General features: G+C 24.9%; 1 protein-coding gene across 1 annotated transcript; it reads left to right on the top strand.

Annotated features, from left to right (window-relative positions):
* The first annotated feature begins 8,071 nt into the window (after positions 1-8,071).
* LOC135930155 (uncharacterized) lies at positions 8,072-8,671 on the top strand. Its single transcript, XM_065466938.1, has one exon. The coding sequence runs from the start codon at positions 8,072-8,074 to the stop codon at positions 8,669-8,671; it is 600 nt and encodes a 199-aa protein (XP_065323010.1).
* The last annotated feature ends 14,381 nt before the right edge of the window (positions 8,672-23,052 follow it).

Below are 23,052 nucleotides of genomic sequence, written 5' to 3'. Positions count from 1 at the left end.
TTGAAATTAAACAAACATTAAAATATAGTAAAACCGGTAGATGGGTCAATATTAGATGCATATTTCTAGTAGTTGGAGGGCTATCATCAAAAAAATTTTTTGGGGGACTTATCAAGCCTATTATGATATATTCTAAAAGTTAAAAAATAACATGATGAATGTAATGTTATTAAGATTAAGGTTAATTAATTGAAAGGTAATTAAAAAATAAGATTAAAAAAGGGAGGAAAAAGAAGGTATAAATTATTATAATATAAAAATAATAAAAATTAAATTAAAGGAATTGATAAGGTTTTGAGAAATAGTGGTTAATAGATAATAGAAATAGAAAGAAAAGAATGAGATAATAAAATTTAGTGATAAATAAATTCATTAAGGGAGAAAAATAAAGAAAGAGTTATTTATAAGGATTGGAGATTATAAATAAGTTAGGATAAGAATATTTAAATATTTGAATATACTTGATTATCTTCTTAATCATTGGTTATGAAAGAAAAATATGAGTATAAAAAATTTTAATGTAAGTACTGACAAAAATTGTGAGTATATTCAAAATAAATATACAAGTTGAGTATCTTGTAGAGATTTCATTAATGTGTAATTGATAATATGAGTTGATAATTGATAAGGTAATCTAAAAAAAGAAAGGATTAAGTGAAATATTAGCCTGAATATTTTTTATTAACATCGTTTATTTCATTCATATTTAGAAAGTTGAAGGAATATTGTTTATATCAATTCAAAGACGATTTTTCAAATCTCTCAAACCATGTTAGGTATGTGTACACCATCAATTCTCTAAATTCCATTCATCTGTTTGTATAAAATAAATAAATAAACATACGATACATGACATACGATGACATGACGTAGCGATGACATGACGTAGCGATGACATGACGTAGCGATGACATGACGTAGCGATGACATGACGTAGCGATGACATGATGTCACGATGACGTAGTGAGGACATCGGCAAATTATAATATAGATATATTATTCTTTTTTAAAATTTGATAACTCTGAACGATTATTCTGAATTTCATATTTTGTCATTTATTATATTATGCATACAAAATAAACTAGCATGTAAATAATTAAAACAATACAGTCAAAACCGTTAAATTGCGAAATAATGGGACCAAAATATTTAAAAATTTCGCAATTATCCTTTTTTTCGCAATTATACGATTAATAATCAATAATTTATTTATTAAAAATCAGTTTGTATTTTTACAAATATTTATCATCTATATATATTTTAAGCATATAAACCATCAAATAAATACAATTTTTCTAACAACTCTATATTTATTGAATAAGAAAACGAAATAAAAAAAACAATTTTTAAAATTTATCTAGTATGTTAACATCTGTCATTGTTGCCCGCGTAATATTTACTATAACATTTTATCACATGACAATTCATATATTTAAATAGTTTTAAATAATATTATAACCAATAATTATATTTACAAATTTTATCAAGCAATCCAGAAAAATAATAATCTAAGCTAAGTAATTTACAAATTTATAAACTGACCAATGACATATAATAATACCTAGACTGACGATTCATTCATTAAAATGCATTTTTAAGCGTCGTTAAAAGCAAATCAGCTGGACCCGCCATTTTGGTAACCTTTATAATAATTATTTTCATGTTAAAAACTAATATTAAATTTAAAACTTACTTTCTTATTATCTCGATGATCAGGCAATTCTATAATAAAGTTTGCATCAGATATAATATAAAATTAGGCTCTCGTTTAAAATTTTAATATTTATTACAGTAACGATGGCGTTTCTAGCTGATTTGTATTGATGTACACTTTTAATGAATGAATTGTCAGTCTAGGTATTATTATATGTCATTGAAACTGACACGATGGCGATGCTAATTTTATTATTTTAATTTACATAACTTAATTTTAAATGTTAAATAATTAAAAAATTAATATTAATAAGCAGGCCAGGGTTGAAAATTTAACTTTATTCTATTTTAATTCACATTATATTTGATTTGAAATTCTAAGCCTATTCAAAAACGGTTTATCCATAAATAGCTTCTTTTTTTAAATTAAATTATAAGAACTCTAGATTCCCTTCATCATTACAGTACTTTATACCTTCTATATCAACTAATCTTTTTAAAATAAACTTATCTAATTTTAAATGGAAATGTATTAACATGCCATGCTGGAATGAAAGTTTATTAATGCTTTGTTTATATAATATTTTATTTGAACTTATTTTATTATACATACATATACATGCAACACAATTATAAAATAATGTAGGATTTATTAAAAATATTTTGTGATATGATGGCTAGACTCTGGATTAAATAATTCTTTTTCTTCTATATTTTCTTAGTGAATCTTGGTCCCTTATCATGAGCATATTCAAGAAGAAAAGTAATGTAACCATTAAGAGCCTGATTTTTTGTAATTAAATGATTTGATATCTCTAGATTCTCTTATGATTGGAATGATGTTTTACTCTAAAAATAATTTAGACATGATTATAATATATAATAAAATTACCATTTTTATATTAAAAAAAGTTAAAGGTGCAGTTCATGTAAAAAAAAATCACGAATAATTTATTTCGATAAAAAAATTTTATTTTTTCACTTATCCTATTAAATTAACGCTATTGTCATATAAATGGGACCTGTAATATTTCGCAATTAACCGATATTTGGCAATTAACCGATTCGCAATTATAAATGTAATTTAACATTATGCCATAGTAATTATCAAAATCGCAGAGTTTCGCATTTAAAAGTTGCACTTAAGCGATATGCAATTAAACGGTTTTGACTGTACAAGACTTTTCTAAAAATAATATTTATTAATATAAAATCTATTTATTACAGTATAAAATAATTTCGATTGCTGATAAAAAAAATTTTGTGCCTAAAAAATTACAAGTGATAAAAAAGGCTAATTAATTGATACATATGCCTCAATTGATAATGGTTTTTAAAACCACTTAATATAATATAATTCTTAGCAACTTACATTGACAAAAGGTCATGAAAGAAACTATTATAACTCTCTGTTACTATTTTAGACAATGTTTTATAGAATAGACTAATAAGGAAAAATTTATAGGCCTAACCAAATCAACAATTCTTGAAGGAGAGATTATAAACGACCCTTCCAAGTGATAAACCTATATGGTGGTTAAGCTTCCTCTATGATAATATAATGGAAGCTAGATAAGTAATCGCGAAAAATATTGTGAGATATTTGTTATAACCTTGTATATTTTTTTATTGGGATTATTGATTTAATTTTAAAATGTTGTTGAAAATTTAAAATAATATTTTTTTTTGTGTTATAAAAATATAAAGAAAATTATCAATATTCGATTTTATTATTTTATAAAGAAAATTAATATTCGATTTTATTATTTTATAAAGAAAATTATCAATATTCGTTTTGTTTTATAAATATATAATAAAAAATTATTGTGTGTGTTAATTTACCTCATTATCAGTTTTTAAGTTATCTCAGTTTAGCAGTCGCAACAATTTGGTGCCGTTTTTAAAAATAAATAAATAAAAAGATACCTACAGTTATTCAGCGGCATAAAGCAAGTATTAATCACTATACGAAAATTACAATAAAGTAAAAATTTGAAGGTGAAGGTAAAATATATTTTTGTATAACTAATTATGACCATAATCACTCTTATATATTTGTTATCGTTAACTAAAGTAAAAATATTTTTAATAAAGGTTTTAATTAATTTTTTGTAATTTTATCTGTTCAAAATTCATAAATTATTATATAAAAATTGAAATATAAAACCAATTTAGTGTTGTTAATCGGCTTAGCCGAGTAGGCTCGAACAGAGCTCACCCAAATTTTGGGTCGTTTTTTTGACTCCAACTCAAAGTTTTTGTCGTTTTTTACGACTCCGACTCAAAATTTGGGTTGTATTTTTCGACTCAAACTTGAAATTTGGGTCGTATTTTTCGACTCAAACTTGAAATTTGGGTCGTATTTTTCGACTCAAACTTGAAATTTGGGTCGTATTTTTCGACTCAAATTTGAAGTTTGGGTCGTATTTTTCGACTTAAACTTGAATTTAGATCGTATTTTTCGACTCCAACTCAAAGTTTGGGTCGTTTTTCTGACTCAGACTCAAACATCGGGTCGTTTTATTCAATCCTACCCAAAATATGGATCTTTGTTTTTAAAGACGACTTAAAGTTAGAGTTGCTTTTTTTCACCCCTAACCCAATATCTAGATCATTTTTTTCGACCAAAGTCAAATAACATTTAGTATATATTAATATTATAGGCGGGAAAGTTACTTAAAGCTTCTTTAAATTATAATGCTCTGATTAACTATTCATCATAGTTATATTTTAAAATTTTTAAGTGAAGATGTACCATAGAAGTGCCATTTGTCATGATGGTTATTTTTGAACTTTTTTAAATGAAATAGATAAAAATATATATTGTAGGCATGTTAAATCAAAATTTCAGTGATGTTGTACCATAGATAAGTGGTAATTGTCATAATCGCTATTTTTGAACTTTTTTGAGTTTTTTTAAAGCAAATTGCTAAAAATATATATTCTAAACATGTTAAATTAAAAATTCAGTGAGGATGTATCATAGATAGGTGACAATTGTCATAATCGCTATTTTTGAACTTTTTCAAATTTTTTTAAAGGAAATAGCTAAAAATATATATTCTAAACATGTTAAATTAAAAATTTAGTGAGGATGTATCATAGATAGGTGACAATTGTCATAATCGCTATTTTTGAACTTTTTCAAATTTTTTTAAAGGAAATATCTAAAAATATATATTCTAAACATGTTAGATTAAAAATTCAGTGAGGATGTATCATAGATAGGTGACAATTGTCATAATCGCTATTTTTGAACTTTTTCAAATTTCTTTAAAGGAAATATAAAAATATATATTCTAAACATGTTAAATTAAAAATTCAGTGAGGATGTATCATAGATAGGTGACAATTGTCATAATCGCTATTTTTGAACTTTTTCAAATTTTTTTAAAGGAAATAGCTAAAAATATATATTCTAAACATGTTAAATTTAAAATTCAGGGAGGATGTATCATATATAGGTGACAATTGTCATAATCTATTTTTGAACTTTTTCAAATTTTTTTAAAGGAAATAGCTAAATATATATATTCTAAGCATGTTAAATTAAAAATTCAGTGAGAATGTATCATAGATAGGTGAAAATTGTCATAATCACTATTTTTGAACTTTTTCAAATTTTTTTAAAGGAAATATCTAAAAATATATATTTTCTAAACATGTTAAATTAAAAATTCAGTGAGGATGTATCATAGATAGGTGACAATTGTCATAATCGCTATTTTTGAACTTTTTTTAAAGGAAATAACTAAAAATATATATTCTAAACATGTTAAAGTCACCTATCTATGATATATCCTCACTGAATTTTTAATTTAACATGTTTAGAATATATATTTTTAGATATTTCCTTTAAAAAATTTGAAAAAGTTCAAAAATAGGGATTATGACAATTGTCACCTTTCTATGATACATCCTCACTGAATTTTTAATTTAACATGTTTAGAATATATATTTTTAGATATTTCCTTTAAAAAAATTTGAAAAAGTTCAAAAATAGCGATTATGACAATTGTCACCTATCTATGATACATCCTCACTGAATTTTTAATTTAACATGTTTAGAATATATATTTTTAGCTATTTCCTTTAAAAAAATTTGAAAAAGTTCAAAAATAGCGATTATGACAATTGTCACCTATATATGATACATCCTCACTGAATTTTAAATTTAACATGTTTAGAATATATATTTTTAGCTATTTCCTTTAAAAAAATTTGAAAAAGTTCAAAAATAGCGATTATGACAATTGTCACCTATCTATGATACATCCTCACTGAATTTTTAATTTAACATGTTTAGAATATATATTTTCATATTTCCTTTAAAAAAATTTGAAAAAGTTCAAAAATAGCGATTATGACAATTGTCACCTATCTATGATACATCCTCACTGAATTTTTAATCTAACATGTTTAGAATATATATTTTTAGATATTTCCTTTAAAAAAATTAGAAAAAGTTCAAAAATAGCGATGGTGACAATTGTCACCTATATATGATACATCCTCACTGAATTTTAAATTTAACATGTTTAGAATATATATTTTTAGCTATTTCCTTTAAAAAAATTTGAAAAAGTTCAAAAATAGCGATTATGACAATTGTCACCTATCTATGATACATCCTCACTGAATTTTTAATTTAACATGTTTAGAAAATATATTTTTTAGATATTTCCTTTAAAAAAATTTGAAAAAGTTCAAAAATAGCGATTATGACAATTGTCACCTATCTATGATACATTCTCACTGAATTTTTAATTTAACATGCTTAGAATATATATTTTTAGCTATTTCCTTTAAAAAAATTAGAAAAAGTTTAAAAATAGCGATTATGACAATTGTCACCTATCTATGATACATCCTCACTGAATTTTTAATTTAACATGTTTAGAATATATATTTTTAGATATTTCCTTTAAAAAAATTTGAAAACGTTCAAAAATAGCGATTATGACAATTGTTACCTATCTATGATACATCCTCACTGAATTTTTAATTCATGTTTAGAATATATATTTTTAGCTATTTCCTTTAAAAAAATTTGAAAAAGTTCAAAAATAGCGATTATGACAATTGTCACCTATCTATGATACATCCTCACTGAATTTTTAATTTAACATGTCTACAATATATATTTTTATCTATTTCATTTAAAAAAGTTCAAAAATAACCATGACAAATGGCACTCCTATGGTACATCTTCACTTAAAAATTTTAAAATATAACTATGATGAATAGTTAATCAGAGCATTATAATTTAAAGAAGCTTTAAGTAACTTTCCCGCCTATAATATTAATATATACTAAATGTTATTTGACTTTTGGTCGAAAAAATCTAGATATTGGGTTAGGGGTGAAAAAAAGCAACCCTAACTTTAAGTCGTCTTTAAAAAAAAAAGATCCATATTTTGGGTCGGATTGAATAAAACGACCCGATGTTTGAGTCTGAGTCAGAAAAACGACCCAAACTTTGAGTTGGAGTCGAAAAATACGATCTAAACTTCAAGTTTGAGTCGAAAAATATGACCCAAACTTCAAGTTTGAGTCGAAAAATACGACCCAAATTTCAAGTTTGAGTCGAAAAATACAACCCAAATTTTGAGCCGGAGTCGTAAAAAACGACCCATATTTTGGGTCGAAGTCGAAAAAAACGACCCAAACATTGAGTCGGAGTCGAATAAAACGACCCGAGCTTTGGGTAGGGGTCGCGACTCGCGGCGTTTTAACAACACTAAACCAATTACGAAGGACTACTAATAAAATATATAAAAATTGAAGTATAAAAAAAATAACCATGTTTAATCGTAAACAAAATATAAAAACGTTTAAATATGTAGAATGTAGTAATAATTATTTTTATGTAATTGTAATTGTACTAAATAGATTAATTTATATATGGAGAAGAAATATATTAAAGAATATATTAAAGAAAGTTATAATGAATAAAATAATTGATGAAAGGGAAAAAATTATTGATGATATATCTAAATTTAAAGATGAAATAATGGAAATATGGAAAGCAAATATCATTAGCGATATTAAAAAAGAAATTAATATCGTTAGAGATACTGTAGTAGAAAATAAATTTGAAAAATTTATGTTGGAAATGGATAAAATTAAAAGAAAAATAGAAGAAGAAGAAAAAAAATAAAGGGATCGGAAAAAGTAAAATAATAAATAATAATGAAATAGAAAAATTTTAAATGGGAATTAAAAAAGTAATAATAAATGAATTAGAAAAATTAAAATTAGAAATAGTAAGAAATGAAAAAGAAAAGGAAGAAATAAAAAAAAGGAAATTGAGGGAATAAGGAAGATATTAAGAGAAGATATTGAACGTAAAAAAAGGGAAGAAGAAGAAATAGAAAATAAAAAGAAAGAAGAAATGGAAAAAGTTGAGGTAAAAAAATGGAGAAGGAAATTTTTAAATTGGAAGTAGAAAAAATGAGAATAAAAATAAAAGAAATAGAGGAACAAATTAAAAAGCAGAAAAATGAATCTGAACATATTTATGACGATAATAAAAGAGGGAATATTTATCAAAAAGAAGAGGGCAGAAATCGACAGATAATAAGGGGGCCAAATGGACCATGTTTTATTTGCGGAAAATATGGACATATAAACCGAGATTGTAATGAAAGAATTGTGCAGAAAACTCTTTCAATTGTTTGTGGAAGATGTGGAAATACTGGTCACAATGCCGAAAAATGTTATGTGTCAACTTTGAAAATACAGGAAAACGAACGAAAGGTAACGTCATGTTCAAATTGTGGAAGAACAGGTCATACTTTGGATAAATGTTTCAGAAGGGAACAAACAGGTATCAATGCGTTTCCATCGGTTGCGTTTCCACTTGTTAAAAAAGGATTACCAGGAACGAATATTAAAAATGAATATAATGATGTAATACCTAAAGAAACGAAAAATGAAGGAAATAATGCTCAAGTAATAACTTGTTTTCGGTGTAGAAATATCGAACATTATGCGAGGGATTGTATTATAGTATGACTGTATGATAGTGAAAAAACAACATTTGGGGTTATTACATCGGAAAACCCATTAAATCAAAAGAGCGAATTAATACCGAAAAATACATTAAGATTTAAAAATAAATTGGGAATCAAAATAAAAGAAGAAATAAGTAATAATGATTGGGTTAAATAAAGAAAATGAGCAGCCCAAATCAAACGTTCAAATTTGTAATATGCCAATTTTAGTGATGTAAAGAAGTTTATAAATTATGGCCTAATCAAATAATAAATGATAAAATAATAGTAAAACAATTAAATGGAACTGGAAGGGAATTTACCGGTATTAATTAAAGGGACAGTGTATTTTTTGGATCTTTGGATACTTAAGGAAGAAATTGGTGCGATTATGGGTTGGGCTTGGATATCAAAATTTGGGTTAGAGAATAATTTTTGGGATATGTTTCAGGTAAAAAATAGAGTTAATGAAAATATTGAAATACCAAAAATGACCGTAGAGGGGTTGAATATTAAAAACGTAGAAAATAAATTGGTAAAAAATATGATGTCAGAAAATATTAAAATTAAAAATTTGATGAATAATAATGAGGAAATTAAAGAAATTCATAATTTGGAATTAGATGTTGTTTCAAAAACTGATGATGATTTTAAAAATATGGAGATTAAAAATGAAATAATGAACGAAGAAATCAAATTAGAATGCAATGAGAGAAGTATAAAGAATGGAGAAATTGTTTTTGTGGAAAATAAAGTTAAAGGGTATTGATAAAAGTGAAAATTTAGTAGATAATATTTTGGAAATTACGGGAAATGTAAAATTAATAAGTGGGGAAATTGATCAAGTTTTTCTGAAATTGTAAATATAATTGCAATGAAAATTATAATAATGAAATGGATAAAATTTTGGATTTGAAAATCGATAATGTTTTGTAAGCTAATGTTGAGGATTTTAAGTTGGAAATTGATAATAAGGTATTTGAAGAAGAATCCGAGCTAGAAAATATTTATATAAAATGTGATAAATTGTATAAAGAATCAAATTTAGGGCAGGAAAAATTGCCTGTATCACTAAAATTCCCGGCGAAATTTGTAAGAAAAAGATGGAAAACGAAGATTTGTTAAAAGAAAAAGTGTCACATGAAAATTTAGAAAAGTTACGAAATATGGTGATGAATTTAGGGGTTAAATATGAAGAAATTTTTGAGGAAAAATTGGGATGTGTGGTGGATTATGAAGTAGATATACTTTTAAAAGATGGATATATACCAAGGTATTGTGCAGTTCGCAGGGTACCTTTCGAATGGAGGGCCGAAATGGAAAATGAATTAAATAATTGGTAATGAGATTTGTCCTATTGGATATAGTGAATGGGCAACACCATTAGTTTCGGTGAGGAAGGCCAATGGAAAGTTGTGAAATTGTGCTGATTTTCGCGTTACTCTTAATCCATGGGTAGTTGAAGTAAAATACCCGTTACCAAGAATTGAAGAAATTTTAGCAAAGGGGAAAAATATTTTTCTAAGATAGATTTTTCATGTGCATATTTGCAATTACCTATGAAAGAATGTACAAGGAAATTATTGACAATAACAACGTTTAAAGGATTATTTACTTTTTGTCGGTTACCATTTGGGTTAAGTATTTCAGCTCCAATTTTTGAGCGCACTATGGCGGCAGTTTTCAGGGTTTGGAAGAAATTTTTTATTATATGGACGATGTTTTAGTGATGGGAGTAACGGTTGAGCCACACAATCAGAGATTGGAGGAAGTTTTCATAAGAATCAGAGATAAAGGTTTAAAAGCGAATCGTGAAAAGAGTGTTATGGGAGTAACTGAAGTTACATATTTGGGACATAAAATAAATGGGACAGAAATAAGGCCCTTAGATAAAAATTTAATGAGTATTGCAAATATGAATAAACCGACTACGACAGAGGTACAATTATTTTTGGGTAGGGTGAATTATTATCATCGTTTTATAGAAGATTTTGCTAAATTGGCTGCGCCATTATATGAATTATTAAAGAAAAATGTACATTTTGAATGGAAAAATGAACAAGAATTGGCGTTTATGGCATTGAAATTGAAAGTGGGAAAAGAACCCATTTTCGTATGTTTTAATAATGAATTGGAAATGATTTTAGCGGTAGAAAAAAGGTGTGGGTGGAGCATTGTTATATTTAATGGACGGATTTGAGAGACCTGTTTTATTTTTTTCGAGAGTATTTCGGGATGTAGAAACACGGTATTCGGTGATTGAACAAGAGGCATTAGCTGTTATTTTCGGTCTTAAAAAATGTCGGGAATATTTAATTGGTAGGAAAAAATTTGTAGTATACACAGACCATAAGCCGTTAATTTATTTATTTAAGGAGAGAATTGTTGATTTCACATAGACTTCAACGGTGGTTATTATTAGTGGGTAGTTTTGATTTGGAATTAAGGTATAGGCAAGGAAAAGAAAATCATTTACCAGATATTATATCGAGATTGGGAGTTGGTGAAGAGACCGATGAGAAACTATCAGGTCAAGATAGGAAAGGTGAAGCAGCCTTAATCTATGCTTTAACTTGTGGTTTACGGGTCCCACCACATGAGAGGATATTAGAAATTATACGTTAAAAGAAAAGAAAATGAAATTGCAAATAACGGGAAAAAAACCATGGGAAGCCGGTGAAATTTAAATGTATTTAAACTGAGTTAACGGTGGTAGACGGTTGCATTATGAGAGAGCATAGGGCTATTATACCGAGTCAACTGAGAGACAAAGTTCTGAAAATATTACATGCGGGACATAAAGGGATTTCGCGAATGAAACAGTGGGGAAGGGAATGTTTGGTGGCCTGGAATGAATGGGGAAATTGAAAAAATTGTGAAGTCTGTAACGCATGGACAAATATGACATGTCGGGATAAGAAAAGTGTTTGGCCGAAAGTAAATAAGGCTTGGGAAAGGGATTTTTTTGAGTATAATGATAAAAATTTATTTTAAGTGTAGATGCCTTTTCAAGGTAGATTGAATTTGAAGAGGTACATGGTTTAACTACGTGTTATTAAACATTTAAAGAAATTATGGTCTAGATTCGGTATTCCGAAATGGGTGATTTCAGATGGTGGTCCGGAATTCGTGAGTGAAATGTTAGGAAGTTTTTGTTTGAAAAATAATGTGCATAGCATCAACGTATCACCCTAGTTCTAACGGACAGGCAGAAAGATTGGTGGTGTTGTAGTTTTGTATTATTATGATATATATTTGTACTTATATATTATAAAATGTCAATCAAAAAGAATATATTTTATTTATTATTTATTTTATCGAGAATTGATATTCAAACACTTGGTATTTTTTTGTTTTACTTTTTTACTTTTGACTTTTGATAAATATATTATACGAGATAAATTTTAATGTTCATGTTTTATGGAAATATGAAAATTATTTTAATTTGATGTTAATAATTTGATTCAGTCGGGGATTTTATAAAATGAAGAATATGGAATTGATTTTTTGAAATATATTGTGAAACAAATTATATTATTATGAGATTTTGATTGTGAAAATTGAAATATATTTTGAATAAAGAAATTCTTGGAAAATATTATTTAAATTCTTGGAAATTAATATATTTACATTTAAAATATTGGTGCAGTGGTACCAGGATTCGTTAACACTTATTAGGGAAAAAATAAGTTTGAGAAAAATATAAAAATTGAAATATTTAGAGAAAAAAAAATAAAACAAGAGAGTTTTATAAAAATAAATTTCAGACGTTATTAATCAAGAAAAATATTTTCTAGACTGGGTTCCTAAAAACATTAGTGGATTCCGGATATTTAAAGGTAAGAAATTTATTTTTATATTATAAATTACACAACGCAATAGTAGGATTTTTGGATTAAAATTAGAAATATATAAGATAAAATTTTAAATTTTGGATAATTAATGAAAAAATGGCTTTTTATTTTAATGATAATTATAATAAGCATAATATTAATAAAATGTCAAATTTTAAGAGTAATTTTAATAAAATTTTTAATTCAAATTTTAATAAAGTGGATATGACAAATAATGTCATTACTGCATTAATTTTTTTTGTGTTTTATGTAATCTTAATTATAATGAAACAATTAATAAGGAAAATAAAAAGAAGATCTCTTAAAAATAGAGAAAGTGATATAAAAAATACAAATACTGAAAATATAATTCCTAAAGTTTTGGTGAAATCTTCAGATATTAATGAAGATATAAAAAATAGTTTACATTTAATTTTGTTAGAATTAAAAAATTTAAATGTTAAAAAAAATGTTGAAGAAAAAAATGATAAAAATTTAGATACGAGTGACGTATTTAAATTTCTTCAAAACATTGAAATATCGGAGGATATCAATAAAAAAATAGATTCAATTGTGATTGAATTTAAAGAGAAAATTTCTGAAATTTTGAGTAAAAAGCCAGAAGAAATTTTGAAAAATAATAAAACAGATAATACTTTGAGACAAAGTATCGACGAATCTATAATTTTACGTGAAATTAGAGAAATGAAAGAAAATATGAAAAATTTGTTCAGAGAAGTTTCCAACTTAAAAATCAAAAGTAATAATGTGATAGAAAGTTGTGAACTTTGTGGAAGAAGAGGACATATCGGTAAAAATTGTTATTCAAGAGACCGAAAAATAAATGAGAATGGTAATGCAAAACCAAGTGAAAAAAATGACATAGTGTGTCATAGATGTGGTTTTATAGGACATATAAAAAGAAATTGCATGGTGAAAGAAGCCAATTTTAAAAGTGGATTTCCGCAAAGAACCTCGGTAGTGTTACAACCGGTGGTTAGAAATATACAAAATCCTATTATTAAAAATGTGGATAAAATTGAAAATTATAATACAGATCATGATAGAATGTGTTTCAAATGTGAAGAAATGGGACATATTGCTATACATTGTATTCAAAGTGTGAGTGGGTCACAGTGACTAAATGATTTGAAAGAGAATCATATAAAAATAGATAAATTAATTTTTGAAAATATTAAATTTTGTGATTTATATAATTTTATTAAAAATTTTGTGGATATATATATTAAAATAGATAATCATCATGGGAATGAAGATTATACATTGAAATTTAACTTGAATAAAAAGAGTTGTAATGTTGGGAATTTTTATGGTCATTTCGATGAAATAAAAAAATTTAAATTAATCAATAATCTGAATAAAAAGGATTATTGTAATCAAATGAGTGATATATATCCAAGGGAAATTTTAAATAAAACATAAATGAGATTCAGAGACCTTTAAATTCTGAGATGAATTTAGGTATGAATAATAATTGTATTGAAAAAGAGATTAAAATAAATATCATTCAACCGATTAAATTGCCTAAAATTTTAATAACTAAGAGAGCAAAGGAACAGAGTTCATGTCCTCATATTAATTTAAAATTTGGTGGACAAATGGTTGAAATGTTATTTGATACCGGGGCAAGTATTTCAATCATGTCTTATGAAAATTTTTATAAATATTGTCCTAATGATATTAATGGTGATTCAAATATAATGAATAAAATTGTAATGATTGAAAATGAAAGTAATCAGTGTTCGTTTTTTTAGTGTCAATATAAAATTGTGTAAAGCATAATTAAAAGTTAATAAAAGTTTTAATAAAAATAACATCTGGGAAGAAAAGTATTATTTATCTTAATCAATAGAGAAGAATATTTTATTTAAGAATTAAATTGTTATCAATAAAATAAAAAAACATTGACTTTAATAAATTCATGTGAATAATACCATGTGGTATGGTATTGGAAAGTTCAATGAAATATAAACTTTTGTGTAGATTAATTTTTAAAAAAAATGTGTATTTTTTTTTTAATTTAAAGAGACATTGTTGTGAAACAATGTATAATTAAAATTTTTTAATATTATGTGATAAAGAAAAAAACTCTTAAATAAAAGTCGGTGGACAATAAATGACTTTAAACTTTGACCTAGTGAAGAATTATGTAAAATAAAAAAATTCTAAAAAAGGATGGAATGTGATGTGATGATATCGTTTATAGTTTTAATAGTTATAATTATAAATTAAAATATTTTTTTTTTATCTATAGTTATAATTATAAATTAAAATATTTTTTTTTATCTATCGGCATATCTTCATATTTTTTTTTTGTAACATAAAAAATATGATTGTTTGTATTTTTGTTATATGATGTATGTTTTTTTTGTGGTTCATATTATTTTCTTAACGAAAATATATATGTAATTTTAATAGTGATAATTATAAATTATTTTTTATCCCTATTTGTATTCTTTTATTTTGTTTGTAGTTGTTTTATAATTGAACATTAAGAAAAAGAAAATAATTATAAAGGATTGTTGAATCCAAATTTATATGTATTATAAAACAAACAAAATATATTAATTATTATAATCTGCATGTCGAAAGAAGACAATTAAGAGTTAAAAGTTAATGATGTTCAAAGATAAGATTCGATAAATGACGAGGAAATAATCAATGTCCTTAAAGAACGATAATTATATGGTATCTGGTTTTTTGAAGGGTGGGCGTGTTGTAGTTTTGTATTATTATGATATATATTTGTACTTATATATTATAAAATGTCAATCAAAAAGAATATATTTTATTTATTATTTATTTTATCGAGAATTGATATTCAAACACTTGGTATTTTTTTGTTTTACTTTTTTACTTTTGACTTTTGATAAATATATTATACGAGATAAATTTTAATGTTCATGTTTTATGGAAATATGAAAATTATTTTAATTTGATGTTAATAATTTGATTCAGTCGGGGATTTTATAAAATGAAGAATATGGAATTGATTTTTTGAAATATATTGTGAAACAAATTATATTATTATGAGATTTTGATTGTGAAAATTGAAATATATTTTGAATAAAGAAATTCTTGGAAAATATTATTTAAATTCTTGGAAATTAATATATTTACATTTAAAATAGGTGGCAGTTGTTAAAATTTGGTTGAGGAAGGCCAAAGAAGCCAAAGTAGAAGTTTGGATAGCTCATTTATATTATAATAATGGGGTAGGAAGGGATGGTAAATCTCCTTCGGAAAAAATGTTTGGAAGGAAAACTAATACATTTTTAGATATGTTGAAACCTGTTTCGAAAATTTTAAAAATTGAAAATAATAGGGAATATGAATATATAGTTAATCAAATGGTCTGTGTTAAAATGTACAGGAGTGGTAAAAAATGGGACAAAGGAATAATTATAGAAAATTTAGGTAATAAGTTATGTAAAATAAGATTAATATGACGGAAGTGCGTCGTCATAGAGATCAAATAAAGTGTCGCGTAACTACGCTAGGTTATTTTTTGGTGTTGGGATGGGTCAATAATTTAAAAAAAAAGGAAAAAGAGAAAATCTGAATTGAACATATTTATGAAGATTATTGAATTTGAATTAATATGTATTTTTCGAAGTTAAGTTTGATTTAAAAAAAATATATATATAGTAAAAATAAAAACAAGAAATAGGGTATTTATTAATTGGGGTATAGCAGTAAATTTATTTACTGCGATTAAAAATAGGTTAGAAATAAAAAAAAAAAATTAATTTTAAGGAAGGTTAACAAAATCATGCATTTTTTAAAAAATATATATTTTATAAATCAAAGAAAATTCAAATAGAAAAATTGGAAATATTTTGGGATCAGGCATAAATAAAAAAAAGAAAATGCAAATAGAAAAATAGGAAATATTTTTGGGATCAAGGATAAGTTTGGTTTAAAAAAAAATATATATAGTAAAAATAAAAACAAGAAATAGGGTATTTATTAATTGGAGTATAGTAATAAATTTATTTAATGTGAAGGAATTGAAAAGAGGTTAGAAATTAAATTTTTTTTTATTTTAGGAAGGTTACAAAATCATTTATTAAAATTTTTTTTTATTTCTAAATAAAATAATTTAATTATTAAAAGTTTGGGTTTTTAATTTTTAAATTAATTTTAAAAAAGTTTCGGTTTTGTATAAATAAAATAATTTAATTTAAAAGAAAATTTTGTATTTAGAATAAATTTTCTAAAAATAATAAACAATATGATGACTTTCTATATTAAAACTCCACAATCCGTAATTCAAGTGAACCAGGCTAATCTAGGAAGTCCTTTGGCCGATGCTTGGTTAGATAGATGGTTGATACAACAAATGATTACACCTGAGCCTCAATTTGCAAATGGACGAGGGGCTCGGTACACCTTACCTTCAGCAAACAATTACAATTATGAGATGGATGATACCTAACTGAATGATCATGACTGACCAATGATGTAATGGATCAATCAATCTAGGACTCATAAACCCAATACCGTCTGTCCGAAACGTAAAAGATGAACGATGCAATATTAAAAGGACAACAACGTTATAATCGACTCTTTGATTCAACTGTAACAATACTTCGACGGCTGTCTTTGAAGACAAGGGTATATGAAATGATAAAAAAAAGAATAAACATAAAAATAATTCTTATATATGTGAGTTATTTATTGAAATTTTATACATTGATTGTTTTTCTAAAATAATTACTCGAAAATGTATCATTTTTGCCCGGGTTTTTGTTCTAAAGGGGGTTGTGTATACTTTTTTTATAGGGATTATTGATTAAATTTTAAAATATTGTTGAAAATTTAAAATAATATTGTTTAATATTTTTTTTTGTGTTATAAAAATATAAAGAAAGTTATCAATATTCGATTTTATTATTTTATAAAGAAAGTTATCAATATTCGATTTTATTATTTTATAAAGAAAATTATCAATCTCGATTTTATTATTTTATAAAAATTATCAATATTCGGTTTATTTTAAAAAATATATAATAAAAAATTATTGCGTGTCTTAATTTACCTCATTATCAGTTTTTAAGTTATCTCAGTTTAGCAGTAGCAAAAATTTGTTAGTTTAACCTCATTATCAGTATCTTTTTAATTTATCTCAGTTTAGCAGTCGCAACAATTTTAAATTTCTAAAATATTATTTTCTTTTGATAATATATAAACGACTACACAGTTTACCATTATTGCTTATCTAAAATTGCAATCATATGCTCTCAGCAGCTGCAATAATAATCTTAACTTACATTGCCACACAAATATAGATGATGCAGTCATAGCTATGACTCTCATGATATTAACTCATATCAGAATTTATTATGTTAGATAAATTGATAAAACAAAAACATAAAATCTTTAGAAAAAATTATGTAAATAAGGCTTAAATTATTTACACGGCAAGAATGGTTAGAAATAAAACATTTTAACAAAAGTGATATGATAAAAGCAATTGATTTTATATATTATTGTCGCTATACCTAGAGTTGGTATATTATATCTTAAAATAATAGTAGTTTGTAATAATATCAAAAATATACTCGTATTAAAAATTTAACTTGAAACTATTTTTTAAATAAGAAAAAAATAGCTTTCCTAAAAACACGTAATAAATGAGAAGAAAAGATATCTAATTTATTACATCCATTGTGGGATAAATAATATGTTTAATTTTAATAATATTTTTAAATAAATAGATGGTATTAAAAAATGAATGCAAATTACTTATATTTATTATCAAAAGCATTTATTAATTAAATTAATTAAAATATTAACTGTAATATATTATACAACTGTGGCATTTTATCTAATATTTTATAACCAATTATATATAATAGAAGATTATAAACTATATGTCTACTTATTTTTATAAGGAGATCTCTTATACTTATTTAAACCTTCAAAATATTTTTAGGAAGAGGCATGGTACATAAATTTAAAAATGAATAATATAGTTAATTAGTGATTTTAGAAATTTGAACTCGGCTAATTTTACAATATAAATATCGTAAGACATCTGCATAAAAATTATTATATACAATATTTATCAGATCTATAGGTCCGGTCCTAAGTCTTGCTCGGGTACACGAGTCTGGTCGTATTTTTTAAATATACCCGGCCAGGCTTGTTTAAAATATTTTTTTTATAAAAATACTCGGGCTGGGTTCGGCTGAATATTTTAAATCATCATTATTATCTATAGAAATTGAAAATAAATAAAATATATTTAATGTATCAGAGAACAAATCATATTATTCATTAATCAAATTTCCTGTTTCCATTTTTTCGATCCTTAGAAAATATTTCTAGTATTCTCTAATTAATTTAACTATTCATTATTTTAGGTGATATACATTTAAATTAAAAGCAACAGAAACATTCAAATTAAAAGCAACAGAAATACACTTAATATTTAAAATATACTTTTAAGGGAAAGTTTATTTTAGATAAGTAATATTTTATCTCTCTTTTACTCTGTCCGAAAATCAGGCTAGGTATGTTCCCAGGTATAGCACGCAAAATGAATGATTTTATATAAATTGCTATATTCAATTATAAGAATAGGGTATTAGCGAAAAGTGTGGTGATTCAAACTCACTCCTTTTACGATAATTGTGGAGATAAGGTGATTTGAAAAATTATAATATATTGATTTTATATTCGCTGAAAAACAATCTATACCGAATACGAAAATTATATCCTATTTTTAAAAGTCGTAGAAAAAGATTTATACACCCTGTCCAAATTTTTTTTAAAGAAATCCGGGTCGGGCTGTGCATATGGTACCTCTGCAGGATTTTGATATTTATATATTTGATGTTAAGAAATGCAATCAAATTCTGTTTTGCAAAATGGAATAACATTTATGAAATCTAAATAGCAGAGTTGTTAAAGTAGCTCGCTACTTAGCGCGCTATCTTTTTTGGTAGCTATAGCTAATAGCCGCTACTTTTTTTAAAATTATTTAATTTTTTAGCGCGCTACTTTTTTTAAGCGCTACTTAGCTACTTTTAAAAAATATAATGAATGTAAGTATAAACATGAAAATTTAAATATAATATCATAATTAATTATAATTTTTATAATTTATTATTTAATTTGGAAATTTAAATATATTTTCAATTTTTAATTTATATTTTCAATATCTGTGTTAATAATCTAAAATGGCATCGCCCATGGATATCCAAATTCTTGAAAGTGATTCAGACATGGAAGATTCAATGGAAGAAAATGTACTTAATAGCTCTAATAACGATTTCCCATTCCCTAGATTTGAAAAATTTTTTTAAATAAATATTAAAACAAAATCTGGATTCAAATTCCTGTGCTTAAAATGTAAAAAAAATATATCATCAAATCAATCGAGTAGCTATAACCTGAAGAAACACCTAAAGGTAAATTGTTATTTTTACATTATAATATTATTTATTTTATTAGACTGTTCACGCCAATTGCTATAAGGAAATAGAGAAACATATAAAAAATTTTGGTATAGGATAATCTTCATTCAAAAAGACAAATACTATCCAAACCAAATTAACTGATAATAAACATGCCAATATTTCACAAAAATTGGCTGAAGTAATTGTTGATTTTATTATTGACACAGTTCAGCCATTGTCCTTAGTTGATAATCCATCATTTACTATGATGATTAAAACTTTATCCCCTGGCACAACAGTTTTATGTCGCCAGACACTTATGAATAAAATAGACAACTTCAAAGTGATGAAAGATGCTCTAATAGTAGAGTTATCAGATATATCTTATGTATGTACCACGGCAGATAGTTGGACACATAACAGAAGGTAAAAACTTATTTATATTTATAAATTGATCTGATTAAATATTTTTAGAGCTTCCTTGCCCTCAAGTGCTAGTGTCGAGAGATTATTTAGTAAAGCAAAGCTTATACTTTCTGATAGTCGCTCTAGACTTGGGGATGATAATATTGAAATGATATTATTATTAAAATGCAACAAATTAAAATAAATATTTATTTATATTGCTTATTTTTTTATAATCTAAACTAACTATATTTTTATATTTATAAATGTTGATTTTTATATATTATTTATTATACATTTACATTATAAGCAAAAAAAAAATAAAAAAAATTTGTTTCATTTGTTTCTAAAATTTTTTTTATAAAAAGTAGCTTAAAAGTAGCTAAAGCTACTTTTGAAAAAAGTAGCTAATAGCGCGCTACTTTTTTTGACAAATAGCGAAAGCGGTAGCGCGCTACTTTTTTTGACAAATAGCTATAACGGTAGCGCGCTACTTTTAAAAATAGCGTTTAACAACTCTGCTAAATAGATATTATAGCCATTAACATTTAAATTTTCGACCCCAATCAATAACTAAGACGTCATTGGCTTTTTACAAAGGGGATGCAAATTTATTTTAAAATAAGTGCCTATAATTTCTTTCACTCTATATATAATTTGTGGGAAGTTTTTGAACCCAATACCCTCCTTATGCCCGGGCTCCGCCGGGTATGTCCATAGATTTATATCCTCTACTTAAATAATTATAATACACAATTCGCTAATCTAATTATCTTATATAAATATGGAATCTAACAAACAAAGAATGACCCCAATATGAAAGTTTTCATTTTTAGGTTTATCAAAAAAGATGGAAAAATATTTTTACCAAGTTCCTCCTTTGGTATTGCATTTTTTTCAGATAAAAGATGGGACTGATCAAATATGATTAATTGGAAAATAAACACAACTATTTGTTTACTCAAATACAAAGCAAAAATGAATGTATATTATATTAAATTTAAACAACCTTAACGTATTCTATCAATTAGGTTTTATTTATTTTGATGTTTTTTAAATATATTTTTAATTTTTATAGAAAATAATAGCAATTTAAAAAATTTTTTTGGCTCGGCCCAGGCATATTAATATAATAAGGCCTGATTTCAAAAATTTGGTGCTTCCATTATTAAAATTTGTTACTAATTTTTTAAGTTTCAACATTAAAAATAGGATTAATTTTAATTCAAACACTCTTTTATCATGTTTTATATATATACTTTTGAAAAACAATCTACATTAATACAAAGTGATACTTAGGAATAAAATTAATTTATACAAGTTAATTATTATAAGTATTATTAACAATAACCAATGAAATAAATAATAATAATAGTATACACTAGGCTTATTAAGTATTTATGATAATTATGGTGAAATAAGATAGGGGTCAGAGCAGCCATATGGCTGCTAGCAGCCAGCTAATAATATTATTCACAAGGCGTAATAAGTATTACGATACGGCATGTTGAGATTTATCAATACCTCAACACTAATTTTTAAAAAAGGAGAGGGGGTGTTTTTTTACCCAAAACCCCTAGATAACAACGTCCCTGATCAACAAATTATGTTTATACTTTTATTTAAAGTATCTATTTTTTTCAAATAGTTCGTTATTTAGGCGTTTATGATGCTTATTATGAAAAGTTAAACTAGTTAGTCTTTCTACAGGTGCTGATGAAGATAACAATTCTTTAAAAAATTTTTACCAAAATTTACAATTAAATCCTTACTCACTTGACAACTTATTTTGGATGACTTTGAAAAAAAATTGTGGTATAGTTTGTTGAATATTAGGTAATGATGATTGAGTAAAAAAAATTAAATCATTAATATTGTAACATGGAAGAACGTTTACCCTAAAGTTAAAGGAACAAGAATAAGATAAATAATTAATATCTTAATATACCTTTACATATTTTAGGAAATTACTGGTGGTTTGATTGTAGCTTTTTACAATTTGACCACAAGTGCACAAGCAGCGCTTGTTTTATCAGTTATTTAAAAAAAGATTGAATCAAATATTGCAATTTAAATTTATCTTCCATTGAATGTAAGATTGTATTAGAAGAGAAATACCGAGGGGTATCGTCAGGTCAACGTAATAGCTAGATTCAGAATCACTTATGCTTCCGTCAAAAATATGAATGAAAATATTGCAATTGTTAATAGTTTTAAATACAAATAACATGTATGAAAGAAATTATTAAGCTTTTTTCATAAAAATTTAATTAAAATTGCTAATTCAAGTGCCTGAAAAATGTTATCAATTATAATTATTAACTTATTCTTTTTAAGATAGAATTAATTACAGTTACTAATTACAAATAAGGAATGTAATTATTAATTAATTACATATGTGACATTACTGCCCAACCGTGATTTCTATCATATGCCTGGCATGCAACGTTTTGAATAACATTTCAAGCATGAGGAGTAAACCGAATACATTTTACATTCATTATGTTTTGAGTATTATTTTTTAATTTTTATCTATAAACTGATATATGTATATAAATGGAATAATAAATCGGAATATAAATTGAGATAAAATATTTATGTATATAAATTTTATTTTAAAAAAATCATATAAATATAAAATGTTGTAAAATTTTTTCTTTATCAAAATAAGTTTTTAAAAAAAAACTAGAGGAATGTTTATAAAATTGAATAAAATGCATAAATTGTAGAATAAAATA

Source organism: Gordionus sp. m RMFG-2023, chromosome 5 (genome assembly GCF_954871325.1).
Source record: "Gordionus sp. m RMFG-2023 chromosome 5, tfGorSpeb1-WG-v2, whole genome shotgun sequence".
Lineage (NCBI taxonomy): Eukaryota > Metazoa > Nematomorpha > Gordioida > Chordodea > Parachordodidae > Gordionus > Gordionus sp. m RMFG-2023.
This window is presented reverse-complemented; position numbering and strand designations above follow the sequence as displayed.

Coding starts and splice junctions, on each gene's coding strand:
- LOC135930155 (XM_065466938.1), top strand. CDS start 8,072: ATGGAGAAGGAAATTTTTAAATTGGAAGTAGAAAAAATGAGAATAAAA.